General features: G+C 34.5%; 1 protein-coding gene across 3 annotated transcripts in view; it reads right to left on the minus strand.

Moving 5' to 3' along the window:
- The window catches only part of KIAA0825 (KIAA0825 ortholog), a 227978-nt gene that overhangs the window by 41117 nt on the left and 160997 nt on the right, over nt 1–25864 (minus strand). Inside the window, exon 20 of one of the 3 annotated variants that reach the window (XM_042866315.1) lies at nt 23542–23778. The exons of the other annotated variants lie outside the window; for them this stretch is intronic. Within the exon in view, the coding sequence (XP_042722249.1) occupies nt 23736–23778 (43 nt within the window). The 3' untranslated portion in view covers nt 23542–23735. Of the gene's footprint in view, nt 1–23541; nt 23779–25864 lie in introns of those variants that run through there. 3 annotated transcript variants of the gene reach the window in all.

A 25864-nucleotide genomic window follows, 5' to 3' on the forward strand; every position in this document is an offset into this window, starting at 1 on the left:
AGCAAACAATTTAGATTTATTCATGCTGATATTAAATCTGTATATGATAAAAGAAATGACAGAAATGAGAGAAAACATAGCTAACTTAAAATCTATTGATACAGATCAACAGAATATGTTGTTGCCTGAATCTGTGGAAGTGAGCACATTCATTCCCACAGAATAATAATAGTAAAAAAAATCACCTAGACAGTATCTTACGTCTTTAGAACATCTCATTAAAAAATAAAAAAAGAATTTGTTCCTCACATTCAGTCTTCTACTGAGAGGATATTTCAATGTTTTTCCTCAAGTGCATTTGATGTACTCAGTCTGCTATTGCTATAAGAATTATCTTCTCGGATGCTGAATGCTTACAGTGAACATGTTAAAATCAACAGTCAAATGCCATAGGAAAAAATCCTTTGTTACACAATGGACATTAATATACATTCCAGCTGACTTTGGTAACTCACTGAGTATTTGCTCTTCAATGTTTTTAAATTTGAATTTTACTAATGGTATATTTAATAGATTTAAGAGCAGAAAATAAGAGCTTCAAACACTTCACACTACAGTAACAGTCATCGAGATGTTTCAATTTTACTCTGTAACCTTATGCTGTTAGAATCATTAAAATGCAAATGAATTACTGAATTAAACAGACTTTCAGTACACTCTTAGCACAATTAATATTGTATAAAATTATCTGCATAATTATACGCACTAACATTTATATAAAGCATTGTAAAAAGTCACAAATCAGAAACTGAATGTAAATCTGCTAAGCCCCGTAGAACAGACTTCTACATATGAAAATGCAATTGGTAGTTTAATGTTAGTAATCTATGTGACTACGGATAGACTTCTCCTCTTCACATTTTAGTTATTGGAATGTTAAAATCTCTATTCTTCCTTCTATACCAGTTTTGTGAGGCACTCATAGAAGTTCATTGCAATCATTTTGTTGCTATTAATTTCAGTTTAAAAAATATAATTAGTGACCTAGAATTACCTAAACAGTAGAAGTAACAACAAAAGATCACTGCAGACATACAAAACAAAAAGCAACTGAATTGCCTGAACCCCCATCAGCATTTTAAAAACAGTCCACATGACTATTCACAGCTAATTTTGCTAAAATAAAAATTGCTTCTTTAGTAAACTGTTTCATAAGTATGGCGTGATATGGATTGTTCCTTTAAAAACATATGTACATTTCTTAACAAATCTGCTCTTATTACAAAAAAAACATGCACTATGACCATAGGAATTCAGGAACTGACTCATCAGAATAATTAACCTTTTACTCCAGCAATATGGAAGTAGAAGATGAATTGATTATCTCTCATCCAATTTAAAGAAGGGCAAGCATAGAAATCTTCAGAAAAAGTAATACAGAAATCAGTTGTTTTCTGAACACTGTGTCATAGTGTCACCAGATAGACTGTGTAGGAATCTATATTCACACACACCTGACATTCTGAAACAATTCTGAGAAATTAAAAGTGAATAATAATGAAGGAAACTTTTCCGTTAATATACCAGGAGTCCTAACTTCATCCTTTATTGTGCAATGTTTGCATTTTTGCACATGGGAGATTTTAAAAGTCACCCAGTGATTTTTATAGTGCAACCGTATGCTAGATAAAGATATTTAAGCTGTCAGTATAAACTGCTTCTGTTTTCATTTTGCATTTAATTTCAATGCCAGACTCAAGGCATAAATTTTTCATCACCTGCAATGCTATGAATAAAAGATTAAAAAAAGAACTGAGAAGAAATTCTAACACATGCGGTGCATGCAGCACATTGTGCAGACACACTGTGCATAACTAGATGTTTAATTTCCATCACTTTTTCCTACGTCAGGAACATTATTATTTGGGTTCATACATCATGCAGCTAATTTCCAACATTTCAGCTCTGCAGAATTCAAATTTATTTAGCTCTGGACAATAATCCATCCAACACCCTTGAAAGCTACAGTTGATACACATATTGGTAAATTCACATAGTATTTTCTTAACATTAAATAGAATATGTCTCTTGCCATCTAGTGTTGGCAAGTTAAGTATTAAAATATTTCAACAGAACATATTCTTGCCTTACTTGAACCAGCAAATGAATTAATCTTTTCCTAAGTTCAAAGAAGAATTACTAAAAATTTCCAAGCTAATTTCAATGTCTCATTAAGGTTCACTTCATATTTTAAGCCGAAGGATGCGATCAATCCCAAGAGGTGAAGTTACGGGATCACTCTGACAGAATTTTTTATTTGGCACTTAAGAATGTTTTTAGTATCACTATGCATCTTCGGTTTTACTTTATTAACACTCAGGGCATGGGATGAAATTCTGTTTATCTCTCCGCAACAGCCTCTGCTGGATTAAGAAATGTGCTGTGGATCACACCTTTCCTAGCATTAACAGTAGTCTTTTATTTATCAGAAAATATTTAAGATTCATAGTTTGACTTTTACCTGGCAGCAAGCTGAGAGGCAAACCATATACATCTTTTATTGATTCCAGTCAGTTGTTCACCATATCTGAAAATATACCTCTGTATTCTAATCACCCTATGTTAAATTTCATTTAAGAAAAAAAACCCACACTGTACAGCTCTTAGTTTGAATGGGATCCATTTGTCAAAATGTTTCTTACAAACTTAGCAAAATAACTTCAAATGATGAATGGAGGTCCTTTAGACCTGAAAGAACTGTTCAAGGCAATGTGATGCTATTCCAGTTCCTGGTCTTTGTGGACTGATATGAGCACTTTCAACTGAAGAAAAAAAATCCCACACTAAATGGATGGTATCTGAATTAATGTTATTAATGGCACTTAGGGGGTAGGTAGGGGAGAAAGAAACCATTCAACTAGTAGCTCATTTGATTTATAGCAAAGTAGGTGAAAGTCATTATTACTAAAGAACTTTTAGAAGAGCTGTACATAATAAGTTTTTGTCAAAAGTCATTTCTAATGCTTCTAGTAAGAGTTCAAGTAGATAAAAAGATAAGATTAATATGGATATTGAGCTACTGTCAAATCTATCGAAAAGCTATACCTTTACAATGGACTGAGGCATGAGTGAAGCTGCATGATGCACACTTGTGACAGTCATTTATGTTCATTCTGAAAGTATTTTTTAACAAACAGAATTCCCTCCTGCATACTAAGCTGGCAGTGCATAAAAGCAAAACTACTTTATTTTTAAAGGGTTAGCAGCAATGGCAATGATGTAGTCACTGGCAATTCATTTCTTGGTTTCCAGCATCAGCTTTGCAAGGTGCCAAGTACTTTAGCCTTGATCCACTAGAAATGCTTACTTCATCTTCTAGCTCTGCTTTGCAATGGATAAGAGGCCATCAGTCTTGGGTTCTGAGTCCCCTTCTAATCAAATTTAACAAGTGATAAGTCTAAGTCTGCAGTGCCCTTGCCACATCAGTCAGCTGACAGAGGCTGAATGTGAAAATGTGGCCACTTTAGACAGTACTGAACATTTTGCTTAAGTATCTTTTCAGTCTTACTACATTGTGGACACTAGTGTTTAAGTTATGATCTCACTGAATAACTTTTTGGAAGCACACCAATAACTTGAGCAATGCACCTTATATGGGTCTGTGTAGCCTATATGGATATGATTGCAAATACAAAAATACAAACACAGCAATGTTGCATATCAAACACTCGAGGGAGTGTACGATTCAGTGAATTAAAGTAACAGGAAATACGAGGTTATATCCTACAAAATATAAAAAACAACCTTTAGTTCATAAGCTAATGTTTCATATTTGAAAATTAACTGACAGAATACTACACACTTTTTTCCATGTTTCATGAAGAGAGAATCAACTTCAACATATGCTTCTGGACTCTAGATTCCTTCCAGAATTCACAGAAAAGACTAGAAGTCAGAAATGGGATGGAGAAGAGAAGGATATTACAAAACACTTATGAAGAGTATGTGAATGGTTGAAGAAAATAGATCAGTACATGCAATGCTGTTTCTGTTTCAAATATTTTTTTCCATCACAAATATATTTTCTTTCCCAAAGGAAGAATGTATGATGTTATGTATAGCTATACCTAAGGACATCACTTAGGCTAGTACCATACGTGATGCAAAAGCCCTTAAACTGAACATGTAGCCATTTGAATATATACTGATAACACACTTTGTCTTTCCAACCAGGCCAACTGCCACACTGAGAACGTGAAATCCACCCAGTTCAAGCTAAAAAGTAATGAGCTACTGCTAATTTTCCACCACACACTGTATTGCAGTTTGTCTTCTCCTGAGGGGGACGTTTAGAAAATCAGATCATGGCACATGTTCCCCTGTTGCCTGTTATTATGCATCCTTCAAAATTTCTGGTGTTGCTAACAACTCATACACATGAGCTAATAACAGGCACCCTGCTGCTCTTCTAAGATAGCATGATGTAAAAGTTTGCCTCACTCTCTCGTTTGCACAAGAATATTATTTCAGTCTTGCTTAACTTTCAGTTTTGAATTTCCTCAAGCTGGGGAAGCTACCAATTTTAGCTGTTTCTGAGTACCACTATGTAAAGGTTCACTTTCGATTGAGACATGACAGACTTACCTGTTTATAACTTCAGAGAGATGTTGAATTTTGATGTAAAAATCATTTCAGATTATCATTTAATTACAGGAAAAGCACTTAGTTCTAGAACTGCACAACATAGTAAATCTACAAGCAGTGCTTCAGTGCATTCATACATTTATTACATCAGCTGGGTTCTTGTCTTAAAGCAACTGCTTTTAAATTCCTAGGCTAAGTGGGATGAATTCAGGAGTTAATCTGCTACCTGATTATGAAGCAGGCATGCAGAACTTCATGGCAGAGGTGGAGCTCTGTTATTTTGACATCAACATTTACAGTACACTCATTTGGTTTACTTTCCGTATTAGTTTTTACCTCAGCATTAGCTCACATTCAGGCACATTCCAACCTTTGAATCTGGTAGCATATTAAATCAAAACAACAATTCCATTCATAAAGCTCCACCCTATCCTGCTTCTTAGTTTTACTGAAAAGTACTATAGTGATAGATCACAACACATATTAATACATTATTACTACTAATTTAAATTAATAATGTAAAAGTGCCACATAAGGTGCAAAGAAGGTGATAAAAATCCTTTTTCAGTATTCTGCATCTGCTTGCCTACCTACAACTGAAAGATTTTCTGTCTTTCATAATACACTATAATATGGTTACAAGTGCATTGAAATTCATCTTGTTAGAATGGTAGTAATATATCCCACCAGGACTACTGTTCCTAGTAGCAATTTAAAATAATTATTGCGAGACTTGATGCTAGACATCAGGTTTGCAATAGAATTACAATGAGGGAAGTGTATTAGAGACAAAACATTGCTGGAAGAAAACTTCATAATGGCGCAATTTGGAACTAAGCCTCAATTTTGCAGTAATAGATTCTCTTTATGATGGCACAAAGGAGTAAATGCACTTAGCAAATTTAAATCTATTATTAATCACACTTTGTGGATTGCAGTGCAGAAAAGAGAAAAGAAATTAGCTTTTTAAGTATATTTCTTATATAAAACAAGTTCCACTATGAAGAACATTTCACAAAAATCTCCTTGTTATAGTTCAGAAATACAGCAAGTCTTCATAACTGCTGAGATTTAGAGAGTTAGAAAGGTTCAAAATCTTTCTAAAATAGTTTTGGACGTCTTCATTTCAGATTAGAAGTTTCTCAAGACCATGTACTTCGTATCATCAAAAGATTTTCACTTCTAGAAACAAAAAAACCCAAAGGGAATGGCAAAATAAATTTGATATTCACGTTTGCTACTCTAATCACTCTCCATAAAAGGAGGCACGTATTTGTACTAATTGTTGCTTTACGTATGTCACAGTTATAGAGTATTTTTCATAGTTGAGTACATAGATGAATTCAACTTTTCCATACCATTGGATATTTTCAAACAGGTATTTCAGAGAAAATATAGAAAGTAAATCCCACACGGGGTTTTTGGAACTTGTATAGATGTGGAAAATCATAACATTCCTTATGAAATGAAATCACAGTGAGAAACCCTGGTTTCTATGATCTACATTACATCTTTACTCCTAACTTTAAAGTAACACATATTTTCAGTGCATCTTTTGTTTTACAAACAGTTGTAATAAGAATTATATAATATATATTGATAGGTAATACTGGCAGGTACAGGGTTTTTTTGCTATCACTTATCCTTTCAGTAAGTAAAAGTTTGGCAAAATAAGCCACTTGAAAATAAAAGTCCTAATTCCAGCAGAAATTAATACGATACCAAGAACTAACAAAAATCCAGCATAAGAACATGAATAGTAATTGTGAATGTTTTTATTAAGCAATGGATTTAGAGTGAATTGCACATTTATTTTAAGGTTAATACATAAACACAGAAATAAGATTTATAGTGATTAATAAATTTATAGATTCAAGAGGGAAATTAAATTTATATCTATCTACATTTTATTTTGCCCATCTGAATGCTTCTAAAACTACCACTGGGCAGAGAAATTTGTGATTTTTAACTCTTTCAGTTCCATGCATGCCCCACAGCCACACAATAAACGGATGTCCACATGGCAGCCTGCAAAGAATAGCAAGTTTCCAAATCTATTTTTAGATGAACTAGCTTGGATATCAGATGCACTCTACTCTGAATAGCACAAGCTTCTTGCTGGCTAATTTACTCTACTTCAGAAAGGAAAATTAGCCTGTGGGAAACTCCAGATTGCTTAAGTTTCTGATACCTATAGTATCTCATTTATAATATCCCTATACTGTTTTTGCAGCGTGTACCATAGAGATGCTTGAAGATATTTAGGCAGTCCAAAAATCGAGAGGCAAAAATCAAAAAATCATTCCGTGTCAGTGCCTTAACATGAACATACATTACCCCATGCCTCCATTTTTTTCCATTGGTGCCAGAGGATCATCATAAAGCCTACAGAATACTACATGTGAAAACTTTACAAACCAAAGGTTCAATCAGTTAAAACAGCTTTTTAAAAGAGAAGAGCTGAAGACAATTCTGTTCTTGTTTCCACCCCAATCTGCAGAAGACATCACGTAGGAAATAAGGGACAAAGGAAATGATTTTATCTTGACCCAAGCCCTGGCAGAGCTTGTATAACATTATTTCATCCAATAATTGTTCCTTGAATTTAGAGATAGTTAATCCTACCAAAATGAAGAAAAATCATTTTAATTTTCCTTCAAAGGAAACTCTAAAGTAGCGGAAAAATGTGAATACTGCGTATCTGAAAACTTAAGAACTATCAGACAAACAAAAATAGGGAAAAAAACAACTAAAAGTTAACATTATCTCTAGATAAATTCATGACTTTGTGGGATCTGACTCAAACTGTCAATACTTGTTATTGTCATCATGGTTTTTCAGAGCTCAACCTTATTTCAAGCAGGCTACAGGCTACACAGCCAAAATTATTTGGGTGTGCTAGAAATTAAAAAAGTTTTCTCTTTACTATAAACCAACTGATGTTCTTTATCCAAACTCAGTTTACAGCACTTCGAATGATAATGCAGCTGTGTAATTATAAAACCATGCCTTATGGCTACTAGAAGGAGTATAAGGAGGTCTGCAGTTCTGCAATAGTCTTTACATCATTAAAAAGTCCATCCCTAAAGCACCTTAAAAAAAATGCAGAGTTGACCACAGCTGGCACATGATGGTTCAAAGTCGGCCTGTAGTCAAGGATTACACCCATGCTGTGTGTCACACTGACTCTAAGAAGCATCTCTTCATCAAAGGCATCAAAGAATGGCATTTCTCACAGCGTCTCATTCTCTTCTTCTCTGAAATATTCAGCCTAATGATCAGAGGTCACCAAAGTAAAACACTTATCAGAGAGAAAACAAAAGCCCGTCAGTTTCCCAGGATAATTTACGAATTACATAATGTTGTAGTAAAGAACAAGAAAAAACAGAAAATAAAACATACTGTGGTGGCAGATCTCAAGATTGATGAAAACAATTTCAATACTACACAACTTTAAAGCCCAACAGCACAATCTGAATAATATTGTGGAAAAATGTTTACACAGTATTCACCTGACAAAATCTATTGACACCAGTATATCCTTAGTAGCCTATCTGACATAAATTTGAGACTACCAATACAGTAGTCTCTGCCATACTTTTAAGAGATTGCTCTGAAACCTCTTTTTTTTGTTGTTGTTGTTGTTTGACAATCCATTGTCTTTAAAACAAGCTTATTAGAATTATTTTGCTTTACACAGTAGCTATTGCAAAATGGGCATAATTGCTCTGACTGCATCGTCTAGGCTAGGCACACGGACATCCACAATGTTAAAAAGGAAAAAGTATAAGTTAAATCCTATTTAATAATTTATATAGGCTTAGCATATGTTGTTTCCACTTGAAATCTCCAACAATGTTTCAATGACCGCACAAATTTCTTTTCCATAATTAAATAATCTTGGGGCAAGTCCAAATTATGTGAAGCAGAGAACCCCACAGAGCAATTTCTACAGCAAATGTCAGAGATATTAGAGTTTCTACCACATAGACAAAGGGGTATAATACATGCAGATTATTAATTTCTAATTGGACATTTTTTGTCTCACATTATCATAGTTTCCAGTTCTCACTGTAAAAGTGCATCTGTGCATTTCCCACAGCACCATGAACCAGCATCAAGACAGGACAGGGAGGCTCTGCCACACTGAGTAATGGTCCCATTAAATGAAAGTTGTAAACATCAAGACCAGGCAGTAAAATTAATTTGGCTTTGAGGAGAAACATGTAAAGCTTGTTTAAACATGCTTTGTGTTTGCAAACTTGCAAAGAGGGAAGATGAGAGATTAGTTTTGATCCTAAATGAACCCAAACAAGGAATGAAACTGAAGAATTACTGACTACCTCCTCAGTACTAGCAGATTACTTCATCCCTGAAGTTGAAAGAGACACAGAGGGAAATGTAAATCCTTGTAAAACTTCACAGGCCTGTGACAGCCACAAATGCAACTTATTTTACTATTCTGTACATATGAATATAAAATCATAAAACTGTGTGAATAGTTTAAAGCTTTAAAAAGAAAGTCACTGACTAGCTACCATGAAGATCAAGGTCAGCAGATAACTGAGACTAATAGATAAACAAAATTTTAAAACAGGGACTGCATGAGTAAAACAGCTGTAACTGAAACATGAAGTATACAAACTAAATATTCTGCTTCAGGGCTTCAATGAAACACTCTCTGTATACCCAGAAAGAAGCATCCCCTAAAATCAGCTTGCCCTTCAATGATGTAAAAAATGTGTGATACTGACCTTTTGCTATGGTGGACTACTAGCCTATTCTCCTCTGACAATTCCACCAAAGTCTAATGTATTTCTGTTATATATTCTTGCATCTCTTCAGTTGTATAAAAACACACCTAAATAAATCCACTGTGTTCCTCCTATTCTCATCTCCAGCTTTCTGTTCTGCTTACTCTTCTTCAATGTTTTTTCTTCCTCTGCTTCCACAACCATCTTCTCATATGCTTTTTTGACTACTAGGATACTTCGCTACTTTATCTTCAGCCTCTACGTGCGAAGTCTTGTCTCTTCATATCTCCTTTCTTTCACAGTTGCATATTTAATTTAAAATTTTATTTCCCTCAATATCCTTCCTCCATTCCTCACTAAATTCTCCATTCCTCACTCCGTTTAGACCACTGCCTTTAAAAATACCTGTTTCCTATCTTCCTTTCTTCTGTCTCTTCTCCAATCCTTCATGTACTCCTCATGAATGTCATGTCATTATCTTTGAATCTAAGTTTAAAATCTTTCTGTTCCCCACAAGAAATCTTATCCTGTTTGAAACGCTCTATCCTGTTAACTTCATGACTACCTAGCTTCATTATTCCAGCATCTTCTAAATAATTCCTTATTCATTTTCTTTCATTGAGACATATATTCATGACATTATGCTTTTTATAGCTCCACTGTATCACTCTTTTCCATGCCTACAATTAAAAGAAAGAACATGTATTTTAGTATACATCTCACAGTAATAGGGCTCTCTCATGCAGTGACATGCCCACTGGTCATGGTGCCAGTTTCTTGCATAGACACTGAATTTTTCTAACCCAAAGGTACCTTCCAAATTAATGGCCTTCTGGTTCTCCTAAACCCGAGGAAATGACTTTTTACTTCCCATTCTGTCTCAGTTACTCTGTCAACAAAGCTCCTTGGTTAATCACTTTTTCACCACATGGGTAGAAAAACCACAAGCAAGTTGTTTAAATGCTTTTAAAAATACTTTTAATACTTACATATTTGTAAATATTTTATGAATTTGATTGTAAGAGCCAAGACCAGGGACACACCTTCAGAATCACTATTTGCTCTTGTCTGCTAATTGCCATGTTCCTCACTATAGGTGCGTGATAAGTTAGAAATACAAGCAAGAAGTCAAACTGATTAAAGTTGAGAAGAGGAAAATGATATTATACAAGATAAAGCTCCAAAATAAATCCACTTTAATAGATGCTGCAGCTACATAGTTTCAGCAGGATACTGAGAATCCAGGTTAGCTAGGATACCAGCTCAGTCTATTTACAGAAGCCAAACACTTTTGATGTCAGCTGCAGCTGGGTGAAGAAAGATCCTACAGAGATTGAAATCTGAGACCTGAATGGGAAAAACATAGCGCTGGAACAATGTTACAGCCTGCCTGACCAAAACTAGTGACAGTGCCTGTGATGCACTGACGGAGATCAGACAGCAAGGATGCAATGGTAATACAGGCTTGGGCTATTCTCTCATGCCATGGATTGAAAAAATACCACTTTGTGACCTGACGATATGGCTAAATTTCTAGACATCATCAGCAGCTGATTGATGGAGCAGTCTGTTTAGTGGTCCATGAGAGAAGAAACAACCTTTGACTTGGTTTTGAGTAGAACAACAGACTTAATTTGAAATGTTACTGCCAAAGATCTACTCAGTAACAGCAGCTTTGATGCACTCAAGTTCAACATTCAACCCCAAAAGACTGTGAAACTGTGCATCAATTCAAAAAGTTGTGCTCAACTTCAGCACCACTATGGGTCTGCTACATGTGAAATTGAAAAACTGTATATACTGGGAGAGACAAAACTGTGTGCCACATCAAATAGCAGTTGAAAGCATTATGGGATAAACAGAGGAAAAAAAATGTAGGAGATTGACACAAAAAGGAGATAGACAGGAGACTGACATCAAGTGGCATGTGTCTTACAGATTTAAAGGAACTCAGGAAAGTAATACTTAAGCCACTAACTCTAGTGGCTTAAAACTACTTTGACAATGAAGGAACTGAATGTGGAAAACCCATTCTTCAGCATCTGCAAACAGGGAAACTTCAAGAGTGATCAGGCAAGTTAAGCAGAAACTGAAACATAGAAGAAAGTCTGTGATAGATAAATTGCTATGCCAGCTACGAGTCAAGCCATCTTTGTAAACGGACAAATGTATCAACAATGAGGTTTGTAAGAGATCTGTTCAAGTAGTCTGCTCGAGTTTCTGAAAGCTCCTGGCTAAGCAAAAGAATCATAGACTCAGAGAATCACTAAGATTGCAAAAGACCTCTAAGATCATCCAGTCCAACTGTCCATATATCACCAACATTTGCTCCAAAAACCACGTCCCTCAGTACAACATCTAAGTGTTCCTTGAACACCTCCAGGGATGGTGACTCCATCACTCGCATGGGCAGCCCATCCCAGCACCTGTCAACTCTCTTGGACAAGAATTATTTCCTAACATTCAACCTGAATCTCCTCTGGCACAACTTGAGGCCATTCCCTCTAGTCCTATTGCTAGCTACAGGGGAGAAGAGGCTGAACCACACCTCACCATAACCTCCTTTCAGACTGTTGCAGAGAGTGAAAAGGTTTACCCTGAGCCTCTTCTTCTCCAGTCTGAACAGTCCCTTCTCTGGAAACTCTCCAGGGCCTCAGTATTCTTGTAGTGAGGGGCCGGAGTGTGGTGAAAAGATATTTCAAGGCAACTAAGGTCTAGTTGCATTGCAAAGGTGCTGAGCCTGCCCTTAGACAGTACCTCAGAGAGGCTTACATCTCATACTGGCCTTGGGAAGTCACATTACACCTGAACAAATTTGTTGTGATAATGACAGACAAAAGTTGAAAAAGCACATGGCATTTTTTAATCTGTTCATTCAGTAAAGTATGAATGAGAGACTTTATGCCCTCAATTTTCACACAAAAACTGTGTCACTAAGTTTATTATCTAATATTCAGAATGGTATCTACTAATATCTTATTTTAATGCATGAAGAGGTATTCATACCTTCTACTTTAGCTGCTGTAGGCATCTAAATTAGACTGAGTCAGAATACCCAGAATTAGTAGCTACCTACATACAAAGGAGCAGCACTAAGTGTTTCCAGATGGACCCAAATTAAACATATAAAGACAGAATCCATAAATATTCCCTCCAGTGTTACTTCTTCTTTAACTAGTATTTGCTACCTATTAATACAGTCTGTGAGAATTAAAATAAATGGGAATGTTTCACCTGTCTATACCTTTTCAATTATTAAAAAAAATAATAATATTGCCATCAAGTATTGGCATTTTTTAATGCCTTCTGTTGACATTTCCACTGCAGTTCTATCTCAAGGCTAAACTGATTTTGACAGTGGCATTTTATGAAAGAAATAAATTTCACCTTTGTAACTCTTTCTCTTTGAATATATTTCCTGATGCTAACTAAATGAGAGAGTACTTAGAAAACTAGTTTAAGCAAAATTTTTACCTTAAAAAAATACAGTCCCCAAACCATATTTAATATAGATTTTTCTTTTGCAAGAACTTCTCAAATCAAATAATCTACATCCTTTAGGTTGTTCTCAGGCACATCAGTAGCATCATTTACATGACTTGTATCACAAGAAATACAGAAACAATGCTCCACTTGGCATCTGTCATGATTTTAGTTTAAAACAAAGTGCAGCTTCTACCACATAGCATCCTGATTAAACAAATTAACTATGGCACTGACTGCAAATGTACACACTAGAGTGTAAAAAATGAACAGATACAATGGCCAAGTCTGTATTTAATTTTAATTAAATTTCATTTGGTAGCTCAATTAATCCACAACTCCAAATGTCAGCAGGACTTAGGCAAATGGAATGACATCTGCTGCACTGCACACTGACTATAAAACCTTCACTGCATGCTAGAGCTCTGGAAATGTACCAGAAAAAATGAAATATTCTTATTAAACACGTGTCAATGTATAGAAGTCTGATTTCAAAAGAACACAGGAAAGATAGTTGAAAGAAAGCTTGGGCAAGGTTTCTTTATTTCACAGTTCTGCCAGTGACTGCATATACAGAATTGTATATGATGGTGAAAATTGATATTTATTTACAATGACCTTGTGTTGTTTTACAGTGAATCCTCTAAAATATCATACTGTGTGACCTAAAAAATCATATAAGAAACATTTAACATTAGCGTTATTTATTGTAACTATTTATTTGTATAGAAATACTACACAGAAGCTTCTGCTCAAGTTTGAGAGCTGTAGGAAGACATTATTTCTGGCACATATAACTTGATGCACACTTCTGAAAGCATTAAGGTGTTTCAATGATAATCTGACATATAAATATGTTTACAATGCCAGCCACATGGCAGGTGGATTAGAAGAGGAGTTTAGGAGTTCAGGAATTTGAGTAAGGGAAAGAGAAGAATAAAAAATATTTTTTTTCTTCTAAAAAAAGAAGGAGAAGAATAGTGAAATTTATTTAACAGACTTCTGAGTCATATTATCATATTGCTATCTGTTATTCTTTCATTTCTTTTTATTGCTCTTTTTTATCCTTAAAAAATAGCCTCATCTTAGGTGTCATTTTGATTGACTTTTATTACTAATGACAGACAAAGCAGATATGGATGAGAAAGAGGGGATAAGGCCTGCACATCTGAGATTAAAGAGAGCTTTCTTTAATAATAGTTGTGAGGTAAACAAGCAAGTTCTAATAAAACAGTAGTGCCCATTTCCATGGAGTGTATTTAAAACACATAACCTAAGCAGAAAGCAAAAATGAGTGGAAAAAGGCTGTATGCATTTCATAGTACTTTATGCATAAAAGTTGATTAAGACTTCTCCATTTTCCAAAGAGCCTGTGGTTTCATTCAAAAAACAGAAAATAATACTGAGCTGCATGATAATGGCTGCTCTGTCATAAGATCTTACTTCTGCAAATACTTGAGTCAGGTGGATACCATTCTCAGGACAGAGGCTGTCATTTACTTCTTAATTTAATGATCTGTATATTTTTTTCCTCCCCCTATTGATGATCGAGTCATTGAATGTATTAAAAATGAAATAGAATTTTCCATGTTTTTCATGAAAAAAATGTCATTACAACTCCTTCCAGCAATATTAAACCATGTTTTTTTTTTTTTTGCAGTTCTTGCATATTTTGAGTAGTTACAAAATTATCAACAGCAGCAAGGAGTATAAAGTCTCACGTACTGAAAATGGGTTTTTATGCTTTAAATACCTGTTTTTAATCAGGTGTGTAGATTTTAATGAGGATGCTTACATGATAAGAATAAAAGCAACAATAACAATAACAACAACAAAAGGACTAAATCCTTTTCAAAGAATAAAATTGTTTCAATTCCTTTTTTTGCCCCATAATGTTGAACATTTTTTAAATGCCAAATACATTCAAGATATTCAATTTTACTCTTTACAACAAACAAATCTAAACATCATTATACTAAGTCATGATTACAATTCAGTAATTACCTAAAGCACTTATTTCCTTAATTCAAGTTTTCTTGCTTTTAGTATTACCTTCTCTCATGTTCAAAGAAGTAATTTCTCTAGCATATAAGCTTATGTAAGAGGCAGCCATATCTCTTGATATTCAACTTTTCAACAAGAAATTTAGGATCTCCACCTAACAGAATATATCAGAATGGCCTAACATTTTAAAATGACATTTTATGTATCTAAAAGTTTGCATTTTTTATGATTACACACAAGGGTAGTGTGTATCTACTATACTACCTGCAAATACTATGCCACAATATTTAGTAAATATTTTTAAAATGTATATTTACACATAACACATAGTTCAAGCTATGTGTCCATGCAGAATATTTTATCTGTAAAGTTACATGAAGACATACAATTAATTATCAGTTCACAGTTTCTTCTGTGCTGATCAAAGACATGAATCCTAATGCTATGTAGTCAAGAACAGAACAGCTCCTCACATGAATGATGCTAAGATTTAAACCCAGACCCCAAAAGTTTAACTTTCTGATTTCAGCACTGTAATTCTACTGTCCCTAAATCTAGTCCCTCATTTTCATTGATTATCTGTCAGACTATAGGGCTTTAAGTAGTGAAAAAATCACATCAGTTTTTTTTTGAAGAAAATTACGAAAGACAATTTCACATGACTATCATATGGCACACCAATATCTGAGCTTGAGAAAAGAATGTCAGCTTTGAGCACGGCAGAGGAGCCTAAGGAAGGATCTCACTGACACTGATTTGGCAAGTGAATCTAGGCATTTCGTTACATGATTGTTTAGTCTGTAATTTTCTTTCCACTTCGGCTTCCCTTTCATACTCTCATCCTTTTTATCCTTAGTATTATTTTTTTTTTCTAAGTCCCCTTTTTAATTTTTCAGTATATTTTCCTTCTCTCTTTATCTTTTTAGGGCTTTCTTTTCATCTTTTGACTTCTTGCTTGTAATAATATCTGCAAGCATCTCTTTTCAAAGTTCTAATTCAAAATTGATTTAGTCACTGTGGAAGCCTTACATTAGTGCTCTGAGAAGATTATTCCACTGTCAGAAATTGAAGAAAAATGTCACCTGTATATTTAAAGATCTGTGATTTTCTGGAGGTCTTGCTCATAACTCAGAATTGGGAATGCTTACTGAATATAATAGAAAATAACTGTAATAAAAATACATATGCTTTTCTAAAAATAGCTGATGCTAGAAAGTAATATGAAAATATAGTAATGCAAATGAAGAAATTGATGTGAAATTGTGGCATTGAAACAGTAATCTGAAGTAAAATAAACATACTGAACAGGTGAAAAGATAACATAAATATAGTTTTGTTCAATTCCACAAAAATATAAAAAGAGGTTAGCTACAGAAATCTGAGATGCTTTGACTATATATCTCCCAGTTTCATCCCAAGGAAGACCAGGCTCCCACTACATTTCTTTTACCATGAATAGCCAAAATTTACCTAGATTCAGCCCCTTAGTATCATGGTAACCAACTGGGATCCAACATCCCTCTGTTGACTCCATATTATATATCTACGTACAGTCCTACCATACCCAAACACTGTCTTCCGTAGAATAATGCTCAGGAATGATGACTTCATGGAACTATATGTGCACCTGGAACTGAAAATTCACATTCATGCACAAAAAAACCAAGCAGACAGCAGCAAAAGCAGACCAGAAAATACTTTCATTTTTATTCTTCATTTGTATCATTACTCTGTACTACACATAAACATGTTCACATGAACATTCAGCCTCCTCTATGACAGTCAACAAGATTGCTGATTAGTAGTGCATACCAACAATACACTTTAGATGCGTGTGTTAGTTGCTTTCCTACCCAGGTATGAAAATTGCAAACTATCAGACTGACAGAAAAACCTGGATGGTATCCATCCACATTGCTCCAGCCATCAGCAGTCATGAAGGAAGAATCTATTAAAGACTACAGGATTGCACTGTCTATTCAAGTTAATAGTCCCAGAGCTTCTACTTCTGATATCCAAAAAGCTGCTCCACCACATCCCCTGCTGTTGGTGTCACTGTAAAATTTCAGGTAATGAGGTAAGGGGCACACTTGGGTTCTTTATATGCCAAGATGAGGAAAATTAATTTTAATGCTAAAAAGATGGGAGTACTGTTACAGACGGCCACTACACGCTTCCAGCTGCTCTATGGTACTTGAATCTGGAAGGGAAATCCTGTTATAAACAAAGCAGAACATTTTCTGACATTATATTAGTGCAAAAGTGGTACGGGGGAGTATGGGCTGTAGGATTAGGAGTGCTATAGCAAAAAGATTATTGGAAAAGTAAAATAGAAGTGAAAAGAAACTATTTCTCTATGATAGCTGCAACAAATACAACTGTTCAGGAAAAGAAAATGTGAAAAATAATAATGCTTCTTGAGAAAAGTGAGGTAGAATTTGATCATTCTCATCATTGGTTCAAACTGTAAAAGAATTTTCTGTTCTAACTGTATATTTCCACTTTCTAATTCATAGTTGATTCAATTTGTTAACAAATACTAATGTTTAATCAATCATTTGTGTTTATTCACTGATTGATATGTGAGGACAGTGGAGCTCACTTAAAGAAAACTAGACATTAAAAATGAGAGAAAAATACTATGCTTGATCTTTTGTGAAATAGTTTTCTTTTGCTTTCTTCTGGCAGAAGGGAAAGAGAGATATTATGGATCTGTCTTCTTACTGGTTATTTGAAAATATTTTTCCTTGGTGATTAATCTTCTGCTTTTATTTTTTCAAGAGAAAAAAAATTTGTATGTTTATTTTGAATGCAACATCTTTCTAAGAATCATTTCCAGGAGACTTACAGCTTGCACTTACTGACACACGTACCACATTGATATTTTTACTGACAGCGTGGACAATTTTATTTCTAGCTTCTAAAATTCTTTTATGATTTTAAAATCACTGTATCATTTAAAAAATTTAGAAAGATGGTGGTATGTGCTACTGAATTCAAGCTTTAAATACTAAAACAAGTCAAACACAAAGATCCATTCACAACTTTGCCGCAATCAATTTTTTTAATGCTGCAAGGTAAATATCAAACATGGTATTTTAAAATAGCTGAATTTTCTAAGATTTTTATGCAAAGCTATTTGTAACCAAAACAAAACCAAAAGTAAAAAAATATTTCTGAACTCTAAAATTTGTAAAGTAGCTAAACGTAACCCAAATCTAGAATCTAAACATTAAATACTTAAAAGCTTTCATTTACTTCTTGTCTGATTTCAATACTACTTTGACGGATGCTCTGAAAGTAATGCCTCCTATTTTGTGATGTTGGCCCACAGCATCAGAGGCGGATGGTTGTATTTTCTTACTAATTTCCCATTAGATTTTGTTTGTGTGTGACAGATAGCAGCAGAGGGGCATTTTGACAAATGGCATCTGACATGGAAGTGTGAATGAAGCAAAGGTTGAATTCCTGCATGTGAAAAAAAACCACTGATGTTCACTGATGCTTGCTGAACGTTGATGGAAACCAGACAGTGGGTGTGAGCACAGTGAGGCAGTGCTACTCTGTTTCAGCAGTGGTGACAGCGACAGTGGGTCACTTCCACTGTGCACCAGTTATAGTGTGGCATGGAGGCTCTTGTTTATCAACAGTGACAGTGCACAGCTAATGGTGATGGCTAAGTTTCAAAACTGTAGGTATTACTTTCGGAGTGATATAATCACGCCGATATAATAATACAATTGGAATATCTGAAGTTTACTATGAAGGACTGAAGTCTTTACACAGTAACTTAAAAAAAATAAGATTAAGCCATCAAAATAATCAAAGGAACATTTAAAGGCACAGCACTTTTGTTCATTATTCTCCAGTAAAATAAATAAATAAATTTCCACATTTTCATTGTTTTAGTTTTTGGTGTTTTTTTTTTTTTTTTTTCCCCCAAAATTTAAGATAGAAGTTGTTTTATTTTTACTTTAGAACTTATGTTCTAAATCAGTGAACTGTGCGTACTTCTGGACAGACAATTTCTACAACTACTAATGTACCGGCAACTGACTGTCAAACTTCTGCCACTCTCTAGTGTGAAACTCATTGGGAATATCATAATGTGATGTGCAGGCAGATAAAATGAACACCTCTAATTTTTTAAACTCACCATATATCCATCATTACACATTTTCTCAAAGAGGTATTTGCACTAAGTGTATGTATAAAAGAAAAAGCAATGAAAACAAAAAATGGAGCTATTTGGAGAAACTATGCAAAAACTGAATAACTGAATTAAAGCTCTTCATAACAGGAAAAAATTACAATCCTCTCATTTTGACTGCATATGTCATCATCTTTTAATTCAGGATATTGCTTTGTTATTATAAGAGCAAAAGGGCCAGAAAGCAGAAGAGAAGTATCAGTTTTGTTCCTTTACAGTATGCTTTGAAGTTGATATTACCATCTCTTCCTAGCAACTGAACCCGAATAAATACTTGTCCCAGTCACTCAGAACTGCATAGTTTTCATGAAGACTACAGCTTCAGTTTGACTAGCAGTAGACTCATAGTCTGCCCCACAACCCACCCAACTATCAATTTTGTGAAATCTTTATGAACTTTAAACCCATTGGGATTTAATGCCAAACAAGAAATACTTCTATAAATACATGTTCCTAAGAAAGATTGCCAACTGCAAAATAACAGTGCATTTGAGAAAAGAATGATCAGAGGGACGCACATGCAGGATATCTTCACCCAGAAGACTGGAAGCACACATACAACGTTTACCATATAAAAGGTCAGAAGGATGAGAACCTGACTGGACAGAATATGTGTCACATCACATAAGACTTGGGAAAAGCCTAAAGCAGAATACACCAAGATAAATCTCAATCAAAAATCATCAGAGTAATTAGTACAGAAGAAGAAAAATTACCAATAGAAAATTTGAATCAACATTTCATTCTGAAATTTCAAAACCATGGATAAAATTCCATAAATGTGATCAAATTCCACTGATTCACCTGAGTTTATTTGTGAACAAGTCTTTTTTCTAATTAAAAAAATTTACTGGTGCTATTTTCTTTCTCGTCTTCTAGTAAGCAGTAGTTGGTAGTTTTTCAGCTCTGCAGAGACAAAAGTTTATAGGTGCTATAAAGCAGAATTACACTTTTATTTGCCAAATCTCTTTACATTTCAGACTGTGCTATTGTTACTGTTTTGTCCTTATCTCATTTTACATGAGGAATATCAGGTTCTTCTGTGAATGATCACAATGGAATCATGGAATGAGATATACTTCAAAACCAACACATTTGGTATTTGGATAACGTAAGTAACTTTTATACCACTTGTCCTTCTTTAAATACATGCGTGTATGCATGTGTGTGTTCATACACTTTTATTTTAATACCAGTATTCAGAAGTGATAGAATCAGAATCACCAGTGTTGGAAAAAACCTCTAAATTATATGAAGTTATATGAAGGAAAGTGATATACAAGTATCAATTGTAGAGAAAGGGCAGACTGAATTGATGAGGAAAAAAAAGGACTTTGATCTCTGGCTGCTGTCTTCCAATATTCTCAGATTTAATTTCTGCTGTTCACTTTGGACGTTCTGTTGTTCTCAAGCAAAATTTATTTCATTATGTTTGCTTAACTTTATAGCCCAGCTCTCCTGCACACGATCAAAGAAAGTTACATTTTTCTAGACATGCTGGATCTCTATTCTGTTTGTCTCTCTGTTAAGCATACTTGTGCCACCATTTTATTTACAAGTACTGTGCCAAGACACAAGGAGGAAAATGACAGTAACTTAATAACATATCTTAACAGAAGGAAAACACTGACATTTTGGGGGTGATAGCACCTACTTTTAAAGTAAAATATTTCCTTTATCATCTTAGAGCTATTGTCTATACAAAAACTCATATGGATCTCCAGTCCAACTTGAGAAAAGTTCCTTTTTTTTTTTTTTTCCAGAAGAAGGAAAGGTATAATGAACTGTACAATAAGCCATTTTTTTTTAATGCACAGGATATGAGGAGAAAATGTTTTTCTGAAACTCCTCGGGCCTGTGTTCCCCTTCAAGGTTATGCAGGCAGACCTGCCCAGTCCCCCATGGAATTTGTTGGGTGATTAGGGTGCTCTACATGCAGGCCAGATGACATTTCTCTTCAGTATAAAGGCTTATACCTTAGATTATTATTACTTTTTTTCTGTTTCTTCTGAATAGCTGTTTTTTAATATGTGTGAGTGTTTATAACATTTATTCTAAGATTGAAACTGTTGTGCAGGAAGTACAAAGAGATTGTAAAATACTCATTACACTTCTATGTACCTACAGCGACCTAATAAAAAAATGTTTTCTGTTGGACAATTAGCTTGCATATAGAATCCATCACTTGTCCTTATCCATAGCAGGAACAATAAGAAATTATTCTGTCTCCAGAGACAGAGTATCTGAAGAACCATTCTCATGAAAACAGATCCAAACAAAAGGTTGGATACAATTAAATTCAAATGAATAGAAATAAGCAATACGCTCTTTGAGTCGCGCCAGACATTCTATGTGCCATTCATGTTATTTTACATAAAAAGCAAGACCTGCTGCAAGCCTTCTTAATGTCTAACTAGAATCACCAAAAATTCTACCTGAGTAATCACTATTTATCACTATATGTACCACACACTGTCAATATATCAACTTCTTGAGGAGCAATAACAAAAAATGTAAGAAATACAACTTTCTTGAAATTAAATACTTTTACAATGATTTTACAGCACTTCAAGAAAAAAAAACAGATTTACATTTGTGTATAATTTAAATGTATATATACATTAAAGGAAAAATATACAGAAATGTCCTTCCCAAGGGCTCATTTGGATATATATCTATTATTGGCACTATAGATAAAGACATCATCAAACCAATTTTTATTACAAATTACCAAATAACTATACAACTATAATTCTAGCCTGTGAAGATTAGCCTTGAATTCAAGAATAAAAATACTCCAAGATCACATATATGATGTCAGGAGACATTGGTTCTGATATAATGATATGTTCAATGTGAAAAAGAATGTCAGTGGAAAATTTGTAAATTGCATTAAAATTAGAAAACAACAAACAAATAAAAAACATAAAATTAAATGATTTTAAAGCGTTTTAAAACTTTGTTTATATTATTAATTGAACTATAAAATCAATTCCATTAAACATTTATTTCACAAAACATTTAAATGTCTGAGGTATAAAGGTTATTACTCATTTATAGCTTATTAGATGCTTCTCTTTCTTCCATAACACTGTTCATCTGACTTACACTTCATGCTCAAGTCATGCATATTGGAGCTGACTCTCAATTACACAAAGTCTTTCTCCAAAGATGACAGTCCAAATACAGTAGAGATAAAATACATCAAGGTTTAAAATAGGTCCGTTCAGCCCCACTGCCGCCTCATCATGAAATGATATAATTCACTGATGCTTCTGCCTAGCCTAACATATGTTCTATTCACAGCCTGAGTCACTCTTCATTTGTAATTATTTCCCTTTTTTCCCCCCCATCTTGTAATACTTTGCTTGGTTGAAGACAAATACTGAAAGGAAAAAAGAGTATTATCGTATGATGACCTGTTCCAGGGTGTTAAGTCCCTGTCAAGGTTTGATTTTAACATGGGGTATTGATGACAGTACATCAATTCAGGCATCATGTCCGGAATTAGACTATATTAATTATCACTTGAGTGCAGTATGCATGAAAGTGCTGTTTCATTGACTAAAAGGATTTGACTGAAAGAAAATCCATTTCTCATCTGGTTGCTTATGGATAAAGACATTTTTTCTCTTTGCTGTGGATTGTTCTTTATTAAATATGATATATATAAGATTGAATAGACTGTTTCATTCAAAAACAGATATGAATATTTTTAAACAAAGAATATTAAATTCATTGTTTTGTTGGCAACAACTTAACAATGTATCAAAGTTTACAGTTTAAACACTGCATAGGAAATTACAAAGAATATGTCTAAAAAGTATATATATATATATATGTATATATATATACATAAATGAACCAAGAATTATTTTAAAACAAAAAGAATTATGAAAAACTTAAATTGCATAATTTTGTCGAAGTGAAGAAAATGCTTGTTAATGTTTAGAAATGTTACTGGTCTTTCTTTTAATAAAAAAGTGAAGCTCAAGATCACTGAAAAAAATTGACAGTTACTTCAAGACTCAGAAAATGTCTATCTTATAGCCCTTAATATCTACAGATCATCCCATTAACAGTATAATTAAGAAAGATACACTCAAAATTTTCAGTCTTGCTTAATCACGGTACTTGAATGGAAACAGTTATCAGCTTTAACTAGTTTAACAGAATTACAAGTACTAAAAAACACAACCTATCAGAGAAGTGAATGGGAAATTATGTTTTAGTAAGCAATGAATTCCTACAATGATAAGTTTCAATAAAGGGATAAGCAAGAAGGTAACACTGATCATCTGAGGCATCAAGAAAGGCATTATCCTGAATGCATCACAAAAGGCATAATCAAATCCCAGAGATTTTTCTACCAACTAGCAGATAATACATTATATAGATATAGCAGATGATGTAGAAATCTTCTGCATGTAAACCAGGTAAATTTTAGAGAAAATACTAAACTTCAAACAATGAAGCCTGTGGGATCAGCAGTCGATGATCCTCTCTCTTCAGTAGGGCTATTTACACTCATTTCCTTTGTATTGCCCTACTTCCCTTTCCTGATTGCAAAGGGGAGTAGGGTAATGCAAGATCTCCTTCCATGCATGATCTTCTCTCTGCTCCTTCCTTCAGGCTGTGACCAATTCTTCCCTTCCCACAGCTCTTTCCTCACACAGCCCACAGGTGTAATATCTCTCATCTCAAGCCGACTTCCTTTGCCTGAGGATTTCATTCCACATGTCCCTGGAGGACACCAAAATTTTGACTGAGTCCAAACTATGCTTGAGCATGGTGATGTGTGATAGCAGCTATAGCAAAAATGACAGTATCATAGAACTCAAAAAATTACCTGAAGTGAAAATTCAAATCTTGGTTTCTTCCAGAAGAAAGCAAAAAACAAAACACGTAAATTTGTAGGGCAATGTTTTCTTAACTTTTGAATACTTTAAAGACAAAAATGTGAAGATTTCTTTCCTTTACAGAGGAGACCAACATGACAAAGTAGCAGGTAAATACGATTACATTTTGCTTTCTCTGGCTCGTGCTCCTGGGTTAACAACCTGCAGAAGCAGAGGTGAAGTCAGCTAGTTTCCCATCTTCTCCACTCCTCTTTTGATTTGCATACATTTTGAATTCTTTGAGTTTAAAGTCTAATGCTTTAAAATTCGTACAACTTTTGCACACTAAAAGCCAACTGCTTGCTCCTTGTTTTTGAATGGTGCCTGTGGAAAAGTATGATGTGAATGAATGGCGCCATTCATTGAAATCAAAGGAGAGCCAGAGAGTTTAGTGCAGAAAAATGAGAATGATTGACAACAGAACACTGGTTATGCACACATAGGTTATGCAAAATTCGGGAGGCTACAAAGCAATAATGAATGAAAAGGAACTGTGTGTGCTGAATGGGTGACTCACCACACCTACACCCCTCAGCGAGGCGCTTGCACATATCTTAGGAACAAGTCTCAATAAAATATCATCATGCCAATGGTTAGACTCCATCAAAACCAAGGAAACCATAGAGATTATTTTAATACTTTAAAATGTTATTAAGGGCATTATTTTAAAATACTTTTCCTGATTAAATACCAACTGCAATCTGCTACCTCAGAAAAACTGCCAGTAGAGCTCCATGCTTATTTGGATGACTCAGTGATCAAATTAAATCACATTATCTTTGATCTTTTGGTTACGGTGATGTAATCAAGAAACTTTTGATCTGAGAGTAACATCTTTTAGCTCGCAGCTGTCTTCAGTGAATATTTGCTACATCCCCATCTTTCTATGTATAATATAGTCACGGTTTCCTGTTGGGAAGTAATACATTCTCCAATCTTTCACAAAGTAAAAGAAATGTGATATTCAACCAATAATTCTACAGAGGCTTAAGGAAGAAGATAATAAGCTTTAGGGTAGGAAACAAGAGTAAACACTCATCAAGACAGGCGGAGAGAAAACATCTGACTACTTCAAAATGTCTGAGCGTTGCACCATTATAATCAGACAAACACTGGGAAAAAGGGATCAAGCAAATCAGATCAGGAGTACACAAAACAGTTCACAAATTCTTGTGCCTGATTAGAAATGAATCCGAACCTAAAACCTAAACATACAAGAACTCTGGGAGCACATAATGATCATGCATTTGATCAGCTTAATATAAATTATATTAAATGTATTAATACTTCTAATAGTATTGCTATTAATAGAAACAAAAACCTGTGCACAGACATATAAAGGAAGTGAAAATCTGCAGCAAAAATCATAGTCCAGTGCTATCAGCTAGGAAGAAGTGGAGCTCAGACAACCCACATTATTATCATTTTTTTTCCTGACTTGTTCTCTTGATTCCAAAGATATTGCTGGTTACCCAGCAACATTTTGCACCATAGATGAACATTTGAAATCAATGAATCTGTAGCAATGTAGATGAATTCGTGGGAGAGTCAACACAGAAAAAATTACCCAATCAAAACAAAACTTGCTGGCAGGGATACAGGCCCTTCATGCGCAGTAAGATACACGTAGGTTGCTCTCAATAATGCCTGCTATTATTTCCATGGAAAATACAGTAGATACAAAGAGGGCAATAACACTGTTTGATAGAGCAAATTCTCAGCAACAAAATACTTATTTTTCGACATATTCACCACCATTAGCTGTGCATTTTCACCAGTGATGAACAAGAGCTTGTATGCCATGCTCAAAGCAATCTGCACCACCGGAGTTGACCTATTGTCTCTGTTGCCACTACTGAAAAGCATCACCCACAGCCTCATAGTCTTCACTTCCACTGTTTGGTCTCCAGAAACATTCAGCAAATATCATA

The sequence above is a fragment of the Lagopus leucura genome, unplaced genomic scaffold (genome assembly GCF_019238085.1).
Source record: "Lagopus leucura isolate 7727_CA_CO unplaced genomic scaffold, USGS_WTPT01 Super-Scaffold_810, whole genome shotgun sequence".
Lineage (NCBI taxonomy): Eukaryota > Metazoa > Chordata > Aves > Galliformes > Phasianidae > Lagopus > Lagopus leucura.